Below are 20,286 nucleotides of genomic sequence, written 5' to 3'. Positions count from 1 at the left end.
AATCATAAAGAACTCAAAAGGATAATTGTATTCAGGAAAAAGGAAGGGGGAAAAATACTACACCAGAACCAGTTACTCTGCCAAAATCTTAAATTCAAGATCCATGTTTAAAAAAAAAAGATCCACATTTCCTAAAAATTTATTTATATACTTAAAATAAAGGAAGCAACTAGACACATCCCACAGAATTGGAAAGTATATGAAATCATCATTACCTCAAAATGCCTTATGGGGTGGCAGGGCTGGAAGCTGCCTCAAGCCATCATTTTGTGGAGCCATTTTCTGTGATGATAGGCAGAAAGAGTTCTGGACTTCACTGGATTTTCCTAGTCTGTCAGTAACTGTGACTAGGAATGACCTAGGAAATTCAGATAAGTCTGCCTGGCCCTATCAGAGTAATTTGTGTCTGAGAAGCCCATCTGTAGATGGCTTGTCTTTAATGTCAATGAAAAATATTTCGATGCATTCCACATTCCCAGAACGGCCCCCTGGTTATGCTAGCACAGTGCCAGATCTCATTAAAATGGACAAAATTACTTCCATAGTTGAGATTAGCTCTCATAGCACGGCATGGTCATTTTGTTCCACTACAGCATGGCTGCTTTCTGCCCTCTTAAAGCCCTCATAGCTATAATGTGCGAAGACATACAGAGGCAATCCAAAGACTGTCATTCAATCTTTAAATTAAAAAATAAGACCAAACAACCCCCAACAGATACCATGACAACAAATCATTGAAAGCGATGCTGACTGTATCACCCTCCTGTGGAGCAACTTCAGCTCCGCAAAAACTTGTCAAGACACCACCAACTCAGTTACTGTGGTCCTTGTGTTGAGGTGCTCAGCCTTGGCCAAATCAGTCCCCCTAAACAAAGAGTCCTCGTGAGCAGAAGTGAAATGCTTTGCAAAGTCCCGGTCTGTCATATGGGTGGATCACAGGGTATGCCCCTTTAATGCCTGGGTTCCCTTCCTTAATCCCTCAGCTTAAAGAAATCTTATAGAGAAGGTGGAGGGGCCAAGACCCCAGTGAGCCCTGGGGACACCTGGCACTAAATCTATGCCAGAGCTCTTTGCAGTGACCCCTCTCCTGGACCCCACAGCTGCCCTACCACCGAGGCCAGGGAGCAGCCCCTCCTCAGAGACTCACTCGACTTTCACCTAGGCACCTCTCCTGGGAAAAAAGTTCACCTCCCACGCCTGGGGTGGAAGGGAGGCAGCTAAGCCTAAAGCTGCGATTGCCAAACTCAAATGGTCTTTAAAGTCTTGTATTTAATCTTAGGAACACAGGTGGTGGGCACATTCTTCACTCTCATAGCACCTTGTGTATTTAATTCAGAAATAGCCTTTGCTTCAATGGGCTGCCAGGTAAAGCTGACCCTGTGATGTCACATGCCCCCACTCTGGGAGATCATTGCTCAGTCTGAGAAGTCAAGACTTGAGGAAACACATCTGATGGAAGAAAGTTTGTGGGGGCTCTCTAGGACTAGAGAAATACTTGCGGCAGGAGCAGAGGGTGAGGGCTATGATCGGATACAGAGAACAGGCCGTCTACAGCCAGTGGCTCAGGCCTGGCCTTTTCCAGACTCTTCTTGAGTTCAAACAAGCCCCACTCTTCCACATCCAACTCCTCCCTTCCAGGGTCCCTCCTTCCCTCCTTCCTTCCTTCTCCCTTGCTCCTTCTGCTCTGTTTCATTTCTCTTTCTCTCTCTCCCTCTCTGATTCCTTGCCACAACACAGCCACTGTATTTAAAAATAACTTTTTATCATGTTAGAAGTGATAGTCATTTTTAAAAAATAGAAAGGACAGATAGTCAAATGAGCAGAAAGAGAAATACTAACAGTGACCTAGTCAGTCAACCACAGAAATTGACCACTTGAACAGTTAAAGTGTTGATAGAAAACAAATAGAATGATACTATGTATGTTTATAAAAATAGAATGATACTGTGTAAGTTGTAAAATATAACTTTTTATACTATACTTCAATAGTCTCAAATGTACTGTAAACATATTTTCCTGTTGTGGAATATAGTTTCCCAATGATCTTTGTTGGATGTGTTGCATCCCATTGTGTGGATGTACCCTTGTCCTGTTAGCTGATGCCTTCCGCGTTGCTATGGAGGTAGATTTCCTGTCTGTATCCATCCATCTCTGTGAGTGATGGATGACTTGCACCTCCCTCAAGGTGCCACCCCAGCGCCTTTCCTAAGCCATATCTGCTCTCTCCCTGACCCCCAGATACCCAGTTTCACACACATATGTGGGGTTGACCCAGGGTCTACCTGACATCTCTCCTATATATCTCACCATGTGCCCTTTCCATTGGTTGATTCCTCTCTAGGGCTTGCCATGTGATGCCCAAACACCTGCCAGTTGTTTCAATTTATTTAAAAATTCAGTTAAACCATGTGTCCTTGTTTAGACAAAATCCACAGGGGATGTCCAGGACTAAGTAAATGTTTGGGATCAGTATAGTCCAACTTGCCTTGGATTTCTAAAATGCCACATTCATGTGCAGAGCAAAAGCTTAAATCTATATGCTCTCAGGAAAGCTTTATTTAATGTAACTGTGTACTAAGTTCAGAGTCTAGGGGCAAAGTGCACATTCAGCTGCCACCAACAGCACCCATGTTTTTCCACTGAGGGTTCTCAGTTTGGTTGCCTGAGCTGGTGGGGAGCATGCTCCGGTTGGTAGGTCAGTAGCTGTTAGGGGCTGAAATGGAAAAAGTGATTGTGACATGGGATTTATCGAGCAGCATCTTCCCTTTCCATGTGGGTTCACGTGGCAGTTTTAACCAGCTTCTAGGGGTCACAAAGCCATGCATCCGCACCTTTGACAACTTACAAACTAACAAGTAGCCTTCGGCACGTGCATGTGTACTTCCTGCCCGTGAACTTGAACCTTCTTCCTGGGAACAGACCTGACCAAACAACTGAGCCTCCCCAACATAAACTTTTTTAAAAAACCTGACATTCTTTCCGATAATTGTTGACTAGGAGGTTGCTCTCAAAAACGGTGCTGTGAAAAAAATTTTAAAAATTAACAATCTTAACACATCTCACAGAAGAGAATAAACCCAGTTCCTTGTACTAGCTGTGCGGGGTATTGAATAGCAGAGAATTGGTTGTAACCTAGCAACTGATTTGGAAACGTGGAACAATGCAATCACAGTTTAAAATATCCCGAGGAACATTTAGTCATTAAGTCCAGTATGTGGTTGCTGACACAGGGTTAGCTTCTGTTGAGTTTAGTCACTATCTATTACTGTCATTTGCAACATGTTGTAAGATGTAAACTGTCTGTTACATATGAAAAATAAATTGCTATGATAAAGTTCCCAAAGTCCGGAAATGTTTCTAATGCTGTTTTTTTCTGATTTCCCCCCCACACACTCCCCACTCCCCACTCCCCACTCCCCACCAGGGTTTAGAAATAGTAACAGGTAATGCAAAAAATGGGACTTACTTCCGAATACATATCAACAAGTATAAAATGGTGGAAACCATCACGTGCCTTTCTAAAGAGCCTTTCCCTGCCTCCAACTACATCCGCCTATTTGGCCAGCATGAGCAACTTCTCAACAACCTATGTGCTCGGTATGAGGACAAGCTGATCCCAGATCTCTACAGGTAAGTTGAACATTACACTTACTTTACTAAGACTGTGCAAACATTTATAATGTCTTGTGAATGAGGGATGTGTTTTGTGATGAACCAGAAAGCCAAACGGGAACCCATGGGAGAAGCTAGAGTGGCAGAAATTTTATTCTAAGATAACAGAGAGTATCTGACCACTAGCATTGGCCTGAGAGTGGAGGGTCACATGGAGAAATGCATGGACTCTTGACATGTCCACATATGGTCCCCGTGGCCACACACAGGCCTGGATCCCAGATACATCCAAGCACAGCCTCCACACCACAGACAGGCCCAGATGAGATGATATTCGAGTCCCTTTCAACATGGGGCTGCTAAGAGTAGTCAGAAATTGAAGAGAGAGATTTGGGAGCAGGATATGGAAGCCCTTGGTCCTGGTGGGAATTCCACAACCACAGAGAGGCTATTTGTGACCCCAGCCTTCCTCCCAGCATGTGCTTAAGCAAAGGGGGAGGCCATTTGTATAAGACATTGTTAAGGGAATTCTGCATGGCAGGGTGGTTAGACTGGGTGATCTATGCCTCTGTCTTTTTAAATGCTAAGACACTTTTTCATCCTATCCCCTGGGAGGGCTAGAATTTTAGAGTAGAAAGCTATTCCTGGACACAGTCTGTTGCTTAGAAAGGTGAGGAGAACTTCCTTCTCTGCACAAAACAAAATAATGACAAGGCCAGTATTAGATATAGATGTAGGACATAGAATTCCAAAGTTCTCAGTACCCAAGGTGGTGACTGCCAGGATCAGGAGCAATCTCTCTTTCCTCTTAAAAATATGTTTAAACTGGGGCATCTGGGTGGCTCAGTTGATTAAGTGTCTGCCTTTGGCTCAGGTCATGATCTCAGGGTCCTGGGATCGAGTCCTGAGTTGGGCTCCATGCTCAGTGGGGAGTCTACTGCCCCCTCCCCATCTCCCCCCAGCCCCTGCTCATGCTCTCTTTCTCTCTCTCTCTCAAATAAATAAATAAATAAATAAATAAATAAATAAATAAATAAATAAATAAATAAAATCTTTAAAAACTATGTTTAAATTGTAGAATACATCATACCAACAAAAAAGTATATAAAACATATATGTACACTTTAAGGGATAATAATACTAGAATTCTGTGTCCCTCCCACCTTTTTTTTTTTTAAAGGTTTTATTTATTTATTTGAGAGAGAGAGAGTACAGCAGGGGGAGGGGCAAAAGGAGAGGGAGAAGCAGGCTCCCCGCTGAGCAGGACCCTGGGACCATGACCTGAGCTGAAGGCAGACGCTTAACCAGCTGAGCCACCCAAGCACCCCGGCCATCCCACCTTTCTTAAGAAAGAATTCTTGGGGGCACCTGGGTAGCACAGTTGTTTAAGCATCCAACTCCTGATTTCTACTCAGCCATGATCTCAGTGTGGACAGATTGAGCCCGTGTTGGTCTCCGCGCTAAGGGGGAAGTCTGCTTGAGATTCTCTCTCCCTCTCCCCTCCCACTTGTGCTCATACTCACACTCTCTCTCTCTCTCTCTCAAATTAAAAAAAAAAATGTTTTTTAAAGGATTCCTTACTTCAGGATGTTAGAAGCCCTCTTTCATCACACCTGGTCTGTGTCCTTGGAAGTTAACAACTAACATGAGGATTGGTTAATCACTCCCTTTCTTTCCTATAAAGCAGGGATCTGCAAACTTTCTCTATAAAGGGCCGAATAGTAAATATTTTCAGCTCTGTGGGCATACAACCTCATCACAAGTATCCAATTCTACCGTTGTAGTGTGAACACAGCCACAGACCATATATAAGCAAATGGACGTGGCTGTGTCCCAATAAAACTTTATACCAAAGCAAGTGCCAGGCCAACCCTTGTTTTAGAAGTGTAGCACATAGATATGATTTCCTAATAATAAATTAATTTGTTTTTCTTACTTTTGAGTCAATTCCGTGGCTAGGTAGAAAAAGTCAACTCTCCCTCTCGCACATTTGTTTACCCTGCTGTATAATATTCCCTCATACTACTGTCACAGCTCATTCGTCTGTTCGACTGATTGATGTTTAACTTGTTCCCAGCTTGGTGTCATTGCAAACAATGCCATGGACGCTTTGGGCACACTCACATTGAGGACTTCCTTTGGGTGTACTAGGAGGTGCTGAAATTTTCCCCAAAGTAGTTGTATGTACGTAAACTCCCACCCACCATGCTAGAGAATGCCTCCAGAGCCCAGTCCACCTGTGGCACTGTTGGACTCAAAAATGTGGTCATTCTGGTGGTGTGGAAAGGTATCCTCCTGTGGTTTTAATTTCCCTGCCCTGACTAGTAACACAACTCAGTGTCTTTTCATTTGTTCATGGGCCATTTGTGATCGTTTCTGGGAAACTCCCATTTATGACAGTTGTCCATTTTTCTTTTGGGTTGTCTTCTTACTCATTCACAGGAGTTATTTATATACTCTGGATACACACTCATGTTAGTTATATATTTTTAACACTATGAGCCTTGTCTTTTCACTTTATGGTGTCAGTTAACAGAATTAAAATGAAATTCTTAATTTTAATGTAATCTGTTCATCTTCTTCAGGGTGTCTTGGGCATTTTTGTCTCTTTCTTCTTCCAATAGTTTTATAGTACACTTGTGAAGCTCCATGAAAAGCCCCACTGGATTTGATAAGAAATGCACTGAACCTTAGATCAATTTGGTCAGAACTGACATCTTTGATATTTGACATCTTTGATATTAAGCCCATATGTTATGATATAACATAGTATAGGCCTTGGTTTATTTAGGTGTCTTTAGTATCTTTCAAGAAAGATTTAAAATTTTCTCCATGATGGCTTGCAAAATTTTTGTTTGATATAACCCAAAGTGCTTTATATTTTTATTGCTGTTATAAATAACCATTTGCTTGATTGCTGCTATATAGTGCATAGAAATGCACTTTTTGTATGGCTTCACATTCTGCAAATTTGCTAAACTCTCTTATTTATTCATATCATTTCCCTATATATTGTTTTAGATTTTCCACACAGAAAAATTGTATCATCTGCAAATAATGACAATTTGTTTCCTCTTTTCCAATCTTTATAGCTTTTATTTCTTTTTCTTATTTGCTACAGTGGCTAAGCTTTGCAGCAAAAGGTAGGACAGAAGTAGTGAGAGATGGCACCCTTGCCTCATTCTTAATCTTAAAGGGAATATATATGTTCAATATGAACTGTTTGACATTTGCGATATATTTTTGTGGATGCCCTTTATCACGATAAGAGTTTCCTTTTATTACTGGCTTGCTAAGCATTTTTATCACACATGGATTTTTATTGTTTTCTGCAAAGAGTACTTAATTTTTGAAACCTTTCATATATGAGGATCTTTTCCTATATGCCTCCGATTATAAACTATATTTTAGTATAATATCAAAGTTGGTAAAGTATCAAATTTCTTAATCAAAGGCTTTCCCTCCTCAAATCTTTATAGACTTGACTCCAATATTTGTTTAAAATAAAGAAAAATACAAGTATTTATAAAAATGAACACATTTGTTCCTTAGCTTGTACATAGGATTTTATTGTTGCTTTAACCTCACCCAAAATACTGAACTAGAGGGGAATCAGTCGATTGTTAAAGAAAATTTTTACTTGAAGGGGAGCCATATGTCAAAAATCTTCCCTGAAGAGAAAATGTTTTCACATTTGACCAAATTCAAAAGCCCTAGCTAGTTTGTTTTTCCCTGAGAAGAAGGTGGTGCTGAAATGGACTATGTAAGCTTGGGACCACTGGTCGGGGCGCAGCTGTTAACTGATGATAGTAATAATTTTAAAAGTTAATTTGATTTGCTAAGAGTGAATATTTGGGATGGCAAAATGAGACAACACGAGGATGGGCCATATCCCGATGTGCCAACTGCCATCTGTAAGAAAGAAGTAAGGCAGGCAGGAAGATGGTGGCTGGTCATCAGAGGTCACTGAGTATGGTTAAGTGACATACTGAGGCCATCGCCATGCCTTGTCAGTCACTCCCATACGTGTGTTAGTGTGTACATGCAGCTGTGGCCACATTCTTTTCAAGTGCCATGAAATGCTGCCAGGCCCCAGTGCTAATTTTTGGCCCACCACTGCCTGCCCTGTCTGTTGTCAGACAGACTGGCAGGGTTCTTTGCAAGCAGGAAGGGCAAATGGTTTCGCTTATTTTGGCCACAGTGTGATTACCGATGATTGCCCTGACCTCGGCAGCACCAGCAGTATTCTTGTTCGAATCCAGGCCAGTTTTGTTCCACCACGTCTAGGGCCACCATCCTCCAGCCGGGGCAAGGGGAGGGGGGAGCTGACCATCAATCAGCTGCTCCTTTTGCAAGACGGATGAGATGTCAAGATCAGGTGCCTCCTCAGGTTCAAAGAACCCCTCGGGAGCCTTTCCCTCCATTTCCCCCCACCCATTCCCGCCCCATCAAGGGCCAGGACAGAGCAAGCCCTGGCAGGGCCAGCGGGAACGGTGGCAGCCCCGGGGGCAGATGCTGTAGCAGTCAGGGCCCCGTGGCTGCCTGTGCAGGGGCTTGCCTGGAGCCATTTGGAAACTCGTGGTGCTGGCTGAGCAGTCATGATCCACGGCTGGACACCTGCCCCAGGATGGCAGTGCCGCTGAGGGTCTGGGGCCCAGGCTGGCCTGGATTTTATTCTTTGTTTTCACCTTGGAGTGCCAGGACAGATCATTAACAGTGAAGAGAACAAATCCACCACCGGTGACTCTGTGTGTGTGTGTGTGTGTGTGTGTGTAAGACAGAGAAATAAATTCATCAACTGATTGGCTTGCCACTTTGGAAAAAGAAGGGAGCCCATTTTTATCATTCGTTCCTTTCTGAACCAGTCCGCATTTAAAGTCACGTAACAAATGTGTGACTAGAATGCCCTCTTCCCCTGAGGAGCGCTCGTGTCCCGCAGCATCTCCCTGCGCGAGCATACACACACCTACCACAGACTTTGCAAACCCTGCATGCTGAGTCCCGTGAGAGTGTTTAGAATGAGCAGCCCCTCCCGCCCTGCTGATACTGTTCCTCCCTGGGGACATGGGGGCAGAAGGAGCCTCGGTGAGACTGGGGAGAAGTCACAAAATGGGAACCTGGGGTGGAGGGGAGAGAAGTCTGCTGCAGGCTTTAACAAGGCATGTCCCGTGCCCAATTTTCTTTCTTAACTCTGCCTCATCTTCATTTCCCCCACTTATGGATGGCCCTGCAAAAACAAGGTCTTGCCTACTGAATCCCTCCCCCCTTATATTAATTAACAGTCTGTAGCATCCTTTCTCCTGGCGGCGTGAATAGGTCTTGCCCTAGCTTCTTTGTGTGAGCCCATCAGATGCTCGTAAACCTTGATTAAATCACCTCTTTTCACATCTTAACATGCTCAGCTCTCAAAGACTGCCCTCACATGGCCCTCTCCTCCTGCGAGCCCCGCTGCCCTCCGCACTTCCCCAAACACTCGAATGGCCTATTTTTAGTGGGTAAGTGCTGCTGTGCACAATATTCTAAATGGGATTTGAGCAAGCCCTTTAAAAGGCTGCCATTACCTTTTGAACTATGAGGCTCCCGAAGTTACTCCCTTAGGAAAGCCGCCCGGTGCAGTCTCCGTCTTCAGAGCTGTTAAGCAGGACGCTGCCAATGCACATTGTCTCCTAATTCACTTATTAGACTCCAATTGGAGTCATTTAATCATGACTTAAATGTTTTTCTGTTTCTCTGCGGTCCGTGGTCTTGTGCTGTGTCCAGAAGAAAAATAACACACTAAATTCTAGGGGCCCATTTTTCCGGACTTCTCAAAATTCCTTGAAATACGACTGACCACTCCAGCTTGTCAATTTTTTTTTCCTACGAACCTAAAAATTGCTGGATAATCGTTCTCCCGAAATGCAGACTTCCCTATTGGCCACTTACCGAGTCACCCACCCGCCTTTCTGTAGACTGTTTGAAGTGTTCCTGCTTGTCTGTTTCATTTCATGTGCTGCCAGTTGCATTTGATAATAGGAATCCTTTTTCAGATGATTTGCTGAAATCAAAGTCCCTTCTCTGCATTTTGCTTCCCAGTCATTTAATTACCATCTTTTTTGCCACACTCTGAAAGGTGACTTTGAATGGGCATACTCACACGCTCCGTCTCAGGCTCCTCACTGGTCAGTCCCTGTCCCCCTTGCTCTAACAGGCAGCTTCCTGCCCAGTGCTGTTTCTCATATGATCCCATAGCCTTGAAGCTGAACCTGTGTACTTGAACATCCCTCGTTACTGAGATGGTGAATCTTAGATCTGGAAGTATAGACCAATGTGGGGACCGAATTCCATGTGACACAATATATGTTCATTTTCATTTGTAATATTGCTCTAATTAAAAGACTAGGTTTTTTTTTTCCTAATATATGTCACTTCCCTCCTTCCCACTGTGACATTTGTGTAGAATTAGCCCTTCCTAGGATGAAAAGCGCAATTGGTTTGAACCATCCTAAAATGGTTCAAATTCAAGTACAAGTCTCTTCAGATATCCATGCCAAAACTTATAATGTGAAAGAAAAACAAACACACCCATTCACATAGTCAGGAATGAACACCATAGAGCTTTGCATAAAGTATGGAGCTTTTTTTTTTTTTATTCTTATGTTAATCCCCATACATTACATCATTATGGAGCTTTTTTTTTTAATCGAAGTATAACTGCCATACAATATCCTCTTAGTTTCAGGTGTACATCATAGTGATTAAATATTTGTATACCTTATGAAATCATCCCTACAATACGTTTAGTTAGCATCTGTCACCATACAAAGTTATTATAATATTTTTGACTATATTCTCTGTGTTGTACATTACATCCCCATGACTTCCATTGTGTATAAATATATATATACACCACATCTTTATCTGTTCATCTATGGACGGACATTTGGGTTGCTTCTATATCTTGGCTATTGTAAATAATGCTTCAGTAAACATAGGAGTGTGTATATCTTTTCAAATTAGTGTTTTCATTTTCTTTGGGTAAATACCCAATAATGTAATTGGTGGATCACATGATAATTCTATTTTTAATTTAAACTCCATACTGTTTTCTGCAGTAGCTGTACCAGTTTGCATTCCCACCAGCAGTGCATAAGGGTTCCTTTATCTCCACATTCTTGCCAACACTTGTTATTTCATGACTTTTTGATTGTAGCCATTTTGACAGGTGTGAGGTGATATCTCATTGTGGTTTTGATTTGCATTACCCTGATGATGAGTGATGTTACGCATCTTTTCATGTGTTTATTGGCCATCTGGATGTCTTTGTAAAAATGTCTGTTCATGTCTTCTGCCCATTTTTAATTGGATTATTTTTGGTGTTGAGTTGTATACGTTCTTTAAATATATTTTGGATACAAATCCCTTATTAGATATATCATTTGCATATATCTGCCCCCATTCAGTAGATTGCCATTTTATTTTGTTGATGGTTTCGTTTGCTGTGCAAAAAGCTTTTTATTTTGCTGTAGTCCCAATAATCTAATTTTGCTTTAGTTTCCTTTGGCAACGGAGACATAGCTAGAAAAATGTTTCTATGGCTGATGTCAAATAGATTACTGCTTATGTTTTCTTCTAGGGAGTTTATGTTTTCAGGTCTCACATTTAGGCCTTTAATCCATTCTGAGTTTATTTTTGTGTATGGTGTAAGACAGTGGTCCAGTTTCATTCCTTTGCATGTAGCTATCCAGTTTTTCCAATACCATTTGTTAAAGAGACTGTCTTTTTCCCATTGGATAGTCTTTCCTGCTTTGTCATATATTAATTGATCATAAAAGGATGGATTTATTTCTGTTCTGTTCTATTGGTCTATGTGTCTATTTCTGTGCCAGTACCGTACTGTTTTTGATAACCACAGCTTTGTATTATATCTTGAAATCTGGGATTGTGATACCTTCAGTTTTGTTCCTCTTTGTCGAGATTGCTTTGGCTCTTTGGGGTCTTTTGTGGTTCCATACAAATTTTAGGATAATTCTAGTTCTGTGAAGAATGTTAGTGTTTTGATAGGGATTGCACTGAATCTGTAGATTGCTTTGGGTGATATGGGCATCTTAACAATATTGGTTGTCTCAATTCGCGAGCATGGAATATCTTTCCATTTGTTAGTGTCATCTTCAATTTCTTTCACCAGTGTTTTATAGTTTTCAGAGCAGAAGTCTTTCGCCTTCTTGGTTAAGTTTATTCCTAGGTATTTTATTATTTTGGGTGCAATTGTAAATGGGATTGTTTTCTTAATTTCTTTCTGCTACTTTATTATTGGTGTATAGAAATACAACCGGTGTCTGTATATTAATTTTGTATCCTGTGACTTTACTGAATTCATTTATCAGTTCTAGTAGTTTTTTGGTGGGGTCTTTAAGGTTTTCTCTATTTAGTATCATGTCACCTATAAATAGTGAAAGTTTTACTTCTTCCTTACCAATTTGGATGCCTTTTATTCCTTTTTCCTGTCTGATTGCTATGGCTAGAACTTCCAGTACTATATTGAATAAAAGTGGTGGGAGTGGACATCCTTGTCTTGTTCCTGACCTTAGGGGAAAAGCTCTTAGTTTTTTACAGGAAGGTATAAATTCTTATTTCAAGTGCCTCGGTCTTATTCATGTTAGTAAGAATCTTTGCCTTGAGGATAGTGCCTGTAAATGAATGGAAGAGAAATGAGTGCCCCATCTCACAGCCAAGATTTTTTTTTTTTAATGTTAAGGGCTTTTATTAATGAGAATTTAAAGCCAGCAAACTTGGTACCCATTAACATCAATCTAACATGGGAGATGAGGGGTGGGAACTCACATTTATTAATGGATCACTCTTCACCAGATCTCTCTAGCCATCTTATCCAATGTGAACTCCCATAGTCCTTGTATCACCCCTTCCAAGTGGGCATTATTACCTCATAAAATGGAGGAACCTGATAGTCTCCATACTTATAAAAGAAAACCAATGTCTCATTATCTGAAAGGAAATGTGTATGTTTAAATCACGTATTAATACCCGGGGAGACAATTTCAGTGCAGGGATGACCCTGCATCCCAAAAGACTGTGCTGCATGTGAACTGTACATGAATAAATCACATAAAGTGTAAGACATAACTCACATATGTGTCTGTTGGACTAGATCTATAATATTAGTTAAAAATTCAAACTTTTCACCAAGCTTTATAAAAACAAGGAAATATCTTGTGGCAAGACCACTGCAGCACCTGCAAGTTATCTACAGCCCCATCTCCGTAGCTGCCATGCTGGCCACCATCTTTGTCATGCTCTACCCGTGTACTCTTGGTATATACTCTAAGAGAGTTTAGTTCAAAGACGTTTAAAAGTGAATTATTCTCTTCCTTAGAATGCAGACAACACTAGGCTAAAACAGAGGGTTCAATTCCTGCATTGTTGCTTATTAGCTTTGTGAATTTGGGGTAAGCCATCTTACCTCACTGAGCATCAATTTCTTCATCTAAGAAGTGGAGAGGTAATTTATGATAAACTTTCCCACATCACAAGGTAAAAGTAGATGATGATGTAAAAGTATTTAAGAGATATAAAGTACTCTACAAGTGCAAAATGTTGTAATTACTTTAGCTCAAGTGTTCACATTTGCTACATGTCCATATTAGCCTTTATGGAAAGGAAGACATTTTCAGGCTTTTATACTATATTTCTTCTCCCTCCAAAATTAATATAAATTTAGGAAAATTTAGTGCTTCTTTTAAAAATTCAAGTTAACAAATGTTTTCAAATTGAATTAATATATGCACTTTTATTTTTTTAATTATGTGTTTGGAGGTACCTATGAGATTTCACATTCTTTTTTTTTTTCTTTTTTTTTTCAGAGTCATACTCTGAGGAAAAAAACTACTCAGGGAGAGGTCATTATCAAGAATTAAATAAGTGTGAAATCAGGTGCTTTCAATCAGTAATTCAATCAGTAATGTATGAAGACTAGACTCAACAGCGTACCTCCCAGGGTACTTTATAGCAGAGGAATGGATCAAACGTTTCTATATAAGCAACACTTAGAGACATTTCATTTCAAACCACTGGCACCAAAAGCAACCAAGTAGGTTCGGAATATCATTTAAAGTTGAAACTGAACCATTTGAGTTATAAAGGAGGTCTAGAATCTAATATATAGTTTTTAAAATTGCTTTGGAAAGTTGTTTCACACATTGTCAAGAATTAGAAACACCTTAGATGTGCACTGTCCAAAATGATAGCCAATTGCCAGATGTGACAGTTTAGATTTTATAAATAGAAAGATTGAATAAAATTAAAAGTTCAGTACTGCAGTTGTTGCCGTTCATGGGCTCAACAGCTACATGTGGCTAGTGGTTACCACACTGCACAGCACACAATAGATGATTTCCATCATGGTGAAAAGTGCTGCTATAGACCAGTCACGTTCATGGAATTTGCAATCGGCGGTGTTGGCCTATCTATGGAAACCCTTTCCTAAAATGCTAATCACCAGCCCCATTTGGTTGTGAGCCCCAGATGTGCAGATATGGTACTAATAGATGTAGCTCAGTGAAGGCCCAGTGGGTAGAAGGAGGAAATGTTTTCTGTCTATACCTGCTTTGTGCGGTCACCTGGGAAGAAAATTCCCCCCAGATCACGTGCCAAAGGTGAACAGATGGGGAGAGAGGGTAGCATGGGAGGAGGGGTGGAGCAGGCAAGCTCTCTGGCATATTTGGTCACAGTGTAGGCAAGGCAAGAGGCACCACATAGGTCCTTCATACCCATTTATGCTTGTGCACAGCCCAACTGGCCAAACCCCAACCAGCCTGCCGCTTCCTCACCAGTTATGTATGGCAACCTCGATGACTAACATCCTATCCTGTTGTCAGATTGCAGGTCTTGGTTTGGGGTTCATGAGATGTGACCGGTATGTTCAGAACTGACTTTTGTCCCTCTGAGCATCTTTGCAATATCACTTTTCAAAATTTTGCTGCAGGAGTTAAAGTTCCTTATAGATTTTCTTCCTCCTTCTCATCTGGCAGCTTGTGGGTTAAAAGTTATTATTTATGAATCTGAAATAATAGCTGATGAGTCAATGGTTATCTACAAGGCTACTAAGTTGCTTTAGTATAAATACCTCTTTACCAAGCTCCAGGAAGCAACTGAGTTGTTCTCTTGTTATTGGAATTGTTAAAATAAATACATTTCAGAAATCATGTTTTCACTCTACTGAATCATGAGAAGAAACTGGCCTGTCTGCCTGAATTTTTTATGGCAAACTAACAATTGCAAAAAGGTGCTTTGAAGCCAACTGGCCGGCCTAGAGTTATCACGCATGAAACATCCTCGTTCCTTTCCTCCTAAGCCTGGATTTTTTTATGTTTCCTTTTGAGGATTATTTTGTACATATTTGTTTATTTTTTAGTATTTTCCATTACAAAAACAGTACATGCTTATTATAGGAAATTTAGAAAAAAATTTTAAAGCTAACAAGAATACAAAACCCATCCTAATCTCACTACTTAGAGCATATTTTGGATGATTAAGCTATTTGAGATGAGAAGAGTTGAATGATAACTGCTGTTTGCTACTAGAATGAAGACCTTCAACAAGTTCATGGACAGTACGACTTGCCTCTCTTGGAACCTAGGTGCTAGGAAAGACTTTAACTGCAGACCAGTACACTCACCTCATAAATGAGAAACCCAAAGTGGCAGGGCTCGATATCAGTCACAACAAAGATACTGGCATCAATAACACTGGAACTACAGTCCCTTGACTCTCAGTTGCATTCCTTTTATACAGGGACAAGAAGAATACGTTCTCCATTGTGCAGTGACATCCTTTAGAGAAAGCACCTGCTTGGAACATGAGAATAATTATTCTCCTCTGACAAAATACTGTAGGAGATGCCCAGGATAATTCATGTGTGCAGAAAGAAAATATTAGAACTTCTATTTGTATTTGTATTTTTTTTAAAAATAGAGAGGAATCAAACTTTATTAGTATTTGAAGCTTCACAGCACCTTCTCAGGCCAGACGAAAGACAGACAGAAGTGTGTCCTACAGGGACTCAACACATCTAGGGTTGCAGGAGGCTGTCACAGTATAGAGGAATCAACCTTATTAGTGAACTTGGAATGTATGGTAGCTTTTATGTAATTGGTTCTGTGGATTTATAGATACTCTATGGTTTTAACTAAACTATCCTCCACAAAATGAACAAGATCATTTAAAGGACTCCTCCAAAGAAACCACAGGTTGGAAATCCTGGTAAAGCACGCATGAGTGAGCCAGGAAATGGCAGAGCCAATGTCTCCTACACCTTAGATAGGCTCTTTACTGGCCTCATTAGGAGTATGTATAATGATTGATCTCTCAGTATTCAGTTGCGGACAACAGAATCCTCTCTGACTAGTTCAAACAGGAAGTGAGATACTGCTAGTTATGGGTAGTTTATAAAAATTCCTTGAATGGGCTGAAGGCTTTAATCTGACTTCCAGGAAAATTTTAGAAAATGGCTTTGCATACCTGGCCAACCTTTGCCATAGTGAGGACCAACTCTGTGACCATGCCTCTCTGCCATAGTCCACACCAGCAAAATGGGTACCCTAAGTCCAGCCTCTTGCTGCCTATATGATGCTTCTACAGCCAGTGCCAGACAATACCAGGACCAGGCTTACCAGAAAAGCAAGGAAAATAGCGGAAGCAGGGTCTCCACCTCAGTGGAGGGGTTCACATCCACCTTCCAAGTCTTGCATGAAAGTGTTTCTTTAGAGGAAGCTCCAGATTTTAGACTCAGTTCCATGTAAAATCCACATTTCCACTGTCTGGGAGATGTAGTCTTTCATTTTCCTGCCTGTGATATTTTGGGTAAGTCATGCTACAAAGGGTCTGAGATGCAGCTGGCTGAGCTAATCTTCATTATCTCCAATAACTGGCTAGTCAAACTTACCAAAAGTCAGTCCCCCCAAATGTAAAACTATCATCAAGAAGACTACTTAAAATTTGGTTTTACATCTATTATCAATAAGGATTAACTTTGCCCTAATTATGTACAGGTCAACAAACCCTTATCCAAAATCTTAGGAGCAGATGTTGTGGCATTCCATTAAAAAAAAAAAAAATCTTTATGCTCAAATAAAAAAAGGCAAAAAAAAAAGAAAAAAATTATTTGGGGAGTAGATTTACCCTCTCACTTAAAACAACTAAAAACTGCACAAAATGTTTTAAAAAAGAAAGCATTAAATAAAGGTACTGGATATAAGGCAATGAAGGACAGTGAGCTCTGAGAGACTGGAAACAAATAAGGTAAAATAAACAAAATCAAATGATCCAGGTTGTTGTCTTGAGAGGGTTTTGAGGCCAAGGCAAAGGGGTGGAACCCAGTGGACCCCCTGCATTTAGGAATGGAACTGTGAGTCTGGGGGGTTGTGGGGGGTGGCCAAGGCTGCTAGAGTTCTCAGTACGGGGTTCTGGGGAGGAGAGAGCTGCAGAGAGACAACCATGGAAATCTGCAGAGGGCCCCCCTAGAGAATCCAGTTGAACACTCATCAGTGTTTGCAGGTGAGGAAACTACCCAAAGTCAGGAAAGTATCACTTGAAAGGATTAAAGTTCATGGTGCCTGGTGCTCACACAGGGCCGGGAACAGTGCCTATTCTAACCAGCCAGCTCAAAGAAACTCCAGATTCATGGGACAGTGGGTGGAGTACACACTATGGTCTCCACTCAGTAGTGAGAAAAACCAGCAGGCATCCAAAGAAGCAGGAAAATCAATCCATCATGAAGAGAAAAATGAATCAATTGAAACCAATCCAGAACTGACCAAGATGTCAGAATTAGTAGACAAGCATATTAAAAGTTACTGTAGTTGTATTCCACCTATTCAAAAAGTTAGAGATGTAGAAGGTATCTGTAAGACCCAAATCAAACTTGTAGAGATGAAAACTATAATGTCTGAGATGAAAAACTACCTTGGATGGGATTAATGAAGATTAGACCTTGCTGAAGAAAAGATTAGTGAACTTGAAAATATAACAGTTGAAACTGCCCAAAATGATAACGCAAAGAGAAAACGAGAATTTAAAACAATGAGTGGAGTGTCAGTGAGCTATAGGACAACTTCATATGGCCTGAAGACATAATGACCAGTTTCTAGGTTTTTTTTCAAATTTGATATAAACTATAAACCCCCAAATCCAAGAAATTCAATGAATCTCAAGCATGAAAAACATTACACGAAGGCATGTCACAGTCAAATCTGCTTAAAACCAATGTTGAAGAGAAAGTCTTTTTTTTTTTTTTAAGATTTTATTTATTCATTTGACAGAGAAAGTGAGAGAGAGAGAGCATAAGCAGGGGGAGTGGCAGGCAGGCAGAGGGAGTGGGAGAAGCAGGCTCTCCGCTGAGCAAGGAGCCCAATGCGGGACTCGATCCCAGGACTCCGGGATTATGACCTGAGCCGCAGGCAGCTGCTCAACTGACTGAGCCACCCAGGCGCCCTGAAGAGAAAGTCTTAAGCAAAAAGAGAAAAGAATAAAAATAAGAATGACAACAGATTCCTCATCCGAAACAATGCAAGTGAGAAGTCAGTGGAGCAACATCTTTAAAGTACTGAACAGATTTTTCACATTTTAGAACACATTTATTACCTATTTATAACATCTCCAATGTAATACATGGTATAACACCCCCCTCATACTACATAAGACCACCATATCCACCCCCTGGCCACCATCTCTGAGTCATTCTCTCTTCTCACCCTGTTTAACCTCTCTGTTAGTTTACTCTCCCTGTTGGTAACCCCATTATAACCCCAGTGCTATGGACTAAATTGTGTTCCCCAGAATTCATATGTTGAAGCCCTAATCCCCAATGTGACTATCTGGAAACAGGGTCTTTAGGAGGTAATTAAGGTAAAATGAGGGTCATAAGGGTGGGACCCTTATTTGGTAGGACTGTGGCCTTATAAGAAGAGGAAAAGAGAGATCTCTCTCCTTCATGTGAGGACACAGTGAGAAAACAGCCATCTGCCAACCAGGGGCAGAAGTCTTGCCAGAAACCGACAACCATCGGAACCTGTAAACCATGGCACCCTGATTTTGACCTTCTAGCCTCCAGAACTGTGAGAAATATACTTCTGTCCCCCAGTCTGTGGTGTTTTGTTATGACGGCCTGAGCAAACTAAAACAGACTTACACCCCAAGTTTGGTGCTGCTCCATCTCCTCCCAGTTCACTGGGCTGCCATCCACTCAGGCAGAAGATTTTGCGGCTTCCAACAGCTGCTGGCCACGTTCTCCTCCGGCACTCCTGTTCGGCCACCCGGGAATGACCTCCATGTCAGCTAGTCCTTGGTTCAGCTCCTGCTCCTGCCCTCATACCAGCCTCAGGTTCCTTGCTGGGGCATAAATGGACTCTCCTGGTTCTCACTGGGTGGTGCTAATGTGCGGAATGGAGCGTAGCCCTCAGCGGACACACCCAGCAGGGCTCGCCTACCCGTGCTGTCTCGCCCGCCAAGCCACTCCATTCCTCTAAGCTCCGTTTCCCTTACCTGTGAAAGGAGGCTCAGAACTGCTTTTTGGGGGTGCTGCAAAGTCCACACGAGGGGAGGAGCAGGAACTATGTGGCTCAGAGCCTGCCCTGGAGGAGATGCTCCACCCACGCTCACAGGGCTGCGCTTCTACAGGAGGCTCCAGCCAAGGGTCGCGCTGCCACAGGCCCCATGCACCCCCAAACCTGGCTCTGCATGTGCTGCCCAGCGGTTTCCGGCACCCGCTCCGGACAACTCTGCAGAGTGACGGAGGCCCCGGCATGGCCCCAACCGCTTCTCCTTCCCTCCGCAGACACTCTCTATCACCCACCCAGCACACTCCGAGCTGTGTTTTGTGACTTATTATTCCCTCTGTCTGGTAATTTGGGGAGAAGAGAGCGCCAAATGCCACCAAGGATGCCCCCGCCGCTGCTAATAGGAGGTGCGGTTTGGATCCCACGGCACCAGCTAGGCCCCAGCGGCTCCGGCAGCTGCCAGCGCACTGTCTGCCAGGCCAGGCTACGTGCCGCAGCCTCCGAGGGCAGAATAGAGCCCAGCACAGTCACGCTGGGCTCCCGGAGGTTCACAGCATTAATAATCGATAGTTCAATCATTAGGAGCAAATCCAAGTGAAATAGGAAAATATACACCACGCTGGAGGCCGAGCGGCTGCTGGGAGGTGGCTCCTCTGCTCTGTGGCAGGCTTAATGATTAGTTCCCAGCCACTAGCAGCCCCAGCTGACAAGCGGCGCCTGCAAGCTGTAGGCTTCCTGCACGTGATAATTGAACAAAGCTAGGATTCATTCAAGATATTAACACAGACTCTCTACCAGGGATCTGCTGGGCTTGCCAGGCCCTGGAATTGAAGCCTCTACAGCACACCCTTGGAGGCTGTTCATTGGGTCAATTATTGCCCTCTGGACAGATCTGCCAGTGGGTCTTTCCACATGCAGGGTCCAAGGCTGCTGGGGTCCTGGCAAGGATTTAATAGATAAACTAATATAACCCCACCCTGATTTCTCCAATTATGCACTGGGCCGAAGTGCTAACCTAGGCCTTTATGGCAACAGGTCCACCTGTAGCACTCTAAACAGGAAAATATTTGAAGTGGAAAAGCATTTTTAATTTCAGAGTTAAAAAATATGTAATTTATTCAAG

At 42.1% G+C, this 20,286-nt stretch overlaps 1 protein-coding gene across 1 annotated transcript in view; it reads left to right on the top strand.

The window, feature by feature from the left end:
• Positions 1-20,286, top strand: part of CFAP61 (cilia and flagella associated protein 61) — a 304,410-nt gene that overhangs the window by 247,597 nt on the left and 36,527 nt on the right. The window contains exon 25 of the mRNA XM_064572747.1: positions 3,425-3,630. Coding sequence (XP_064428817.1) covers positions 3,425-3,630 — 206 coding nt within the window. The remainder of the gene's footprint in view (positions 1-3,424; positions 3,631-20,286) is intronic.

This window comes from Mirounga angustirostris, unplaced genomic scaffold (genome assembly GCF_029215605.1).
Source record: "Mirounga angustirostris isolate CCGP_5_RB_7025 unplaced genomic scaffold, mMirAng1.0.hap1 SCAF_10, whole genome shotgun sequence".
Taxonomy (NCBI): Eukaryota; Metazoa; Chordata; class Mammalia; order Carnivora; family Phocidae; genus Mirounga; species Mirounga angustirostris.
Note: the sequence above shows the minus strand (reverse complement) of the source record. Positions and strands in the feature narration are given on the sequence as shown.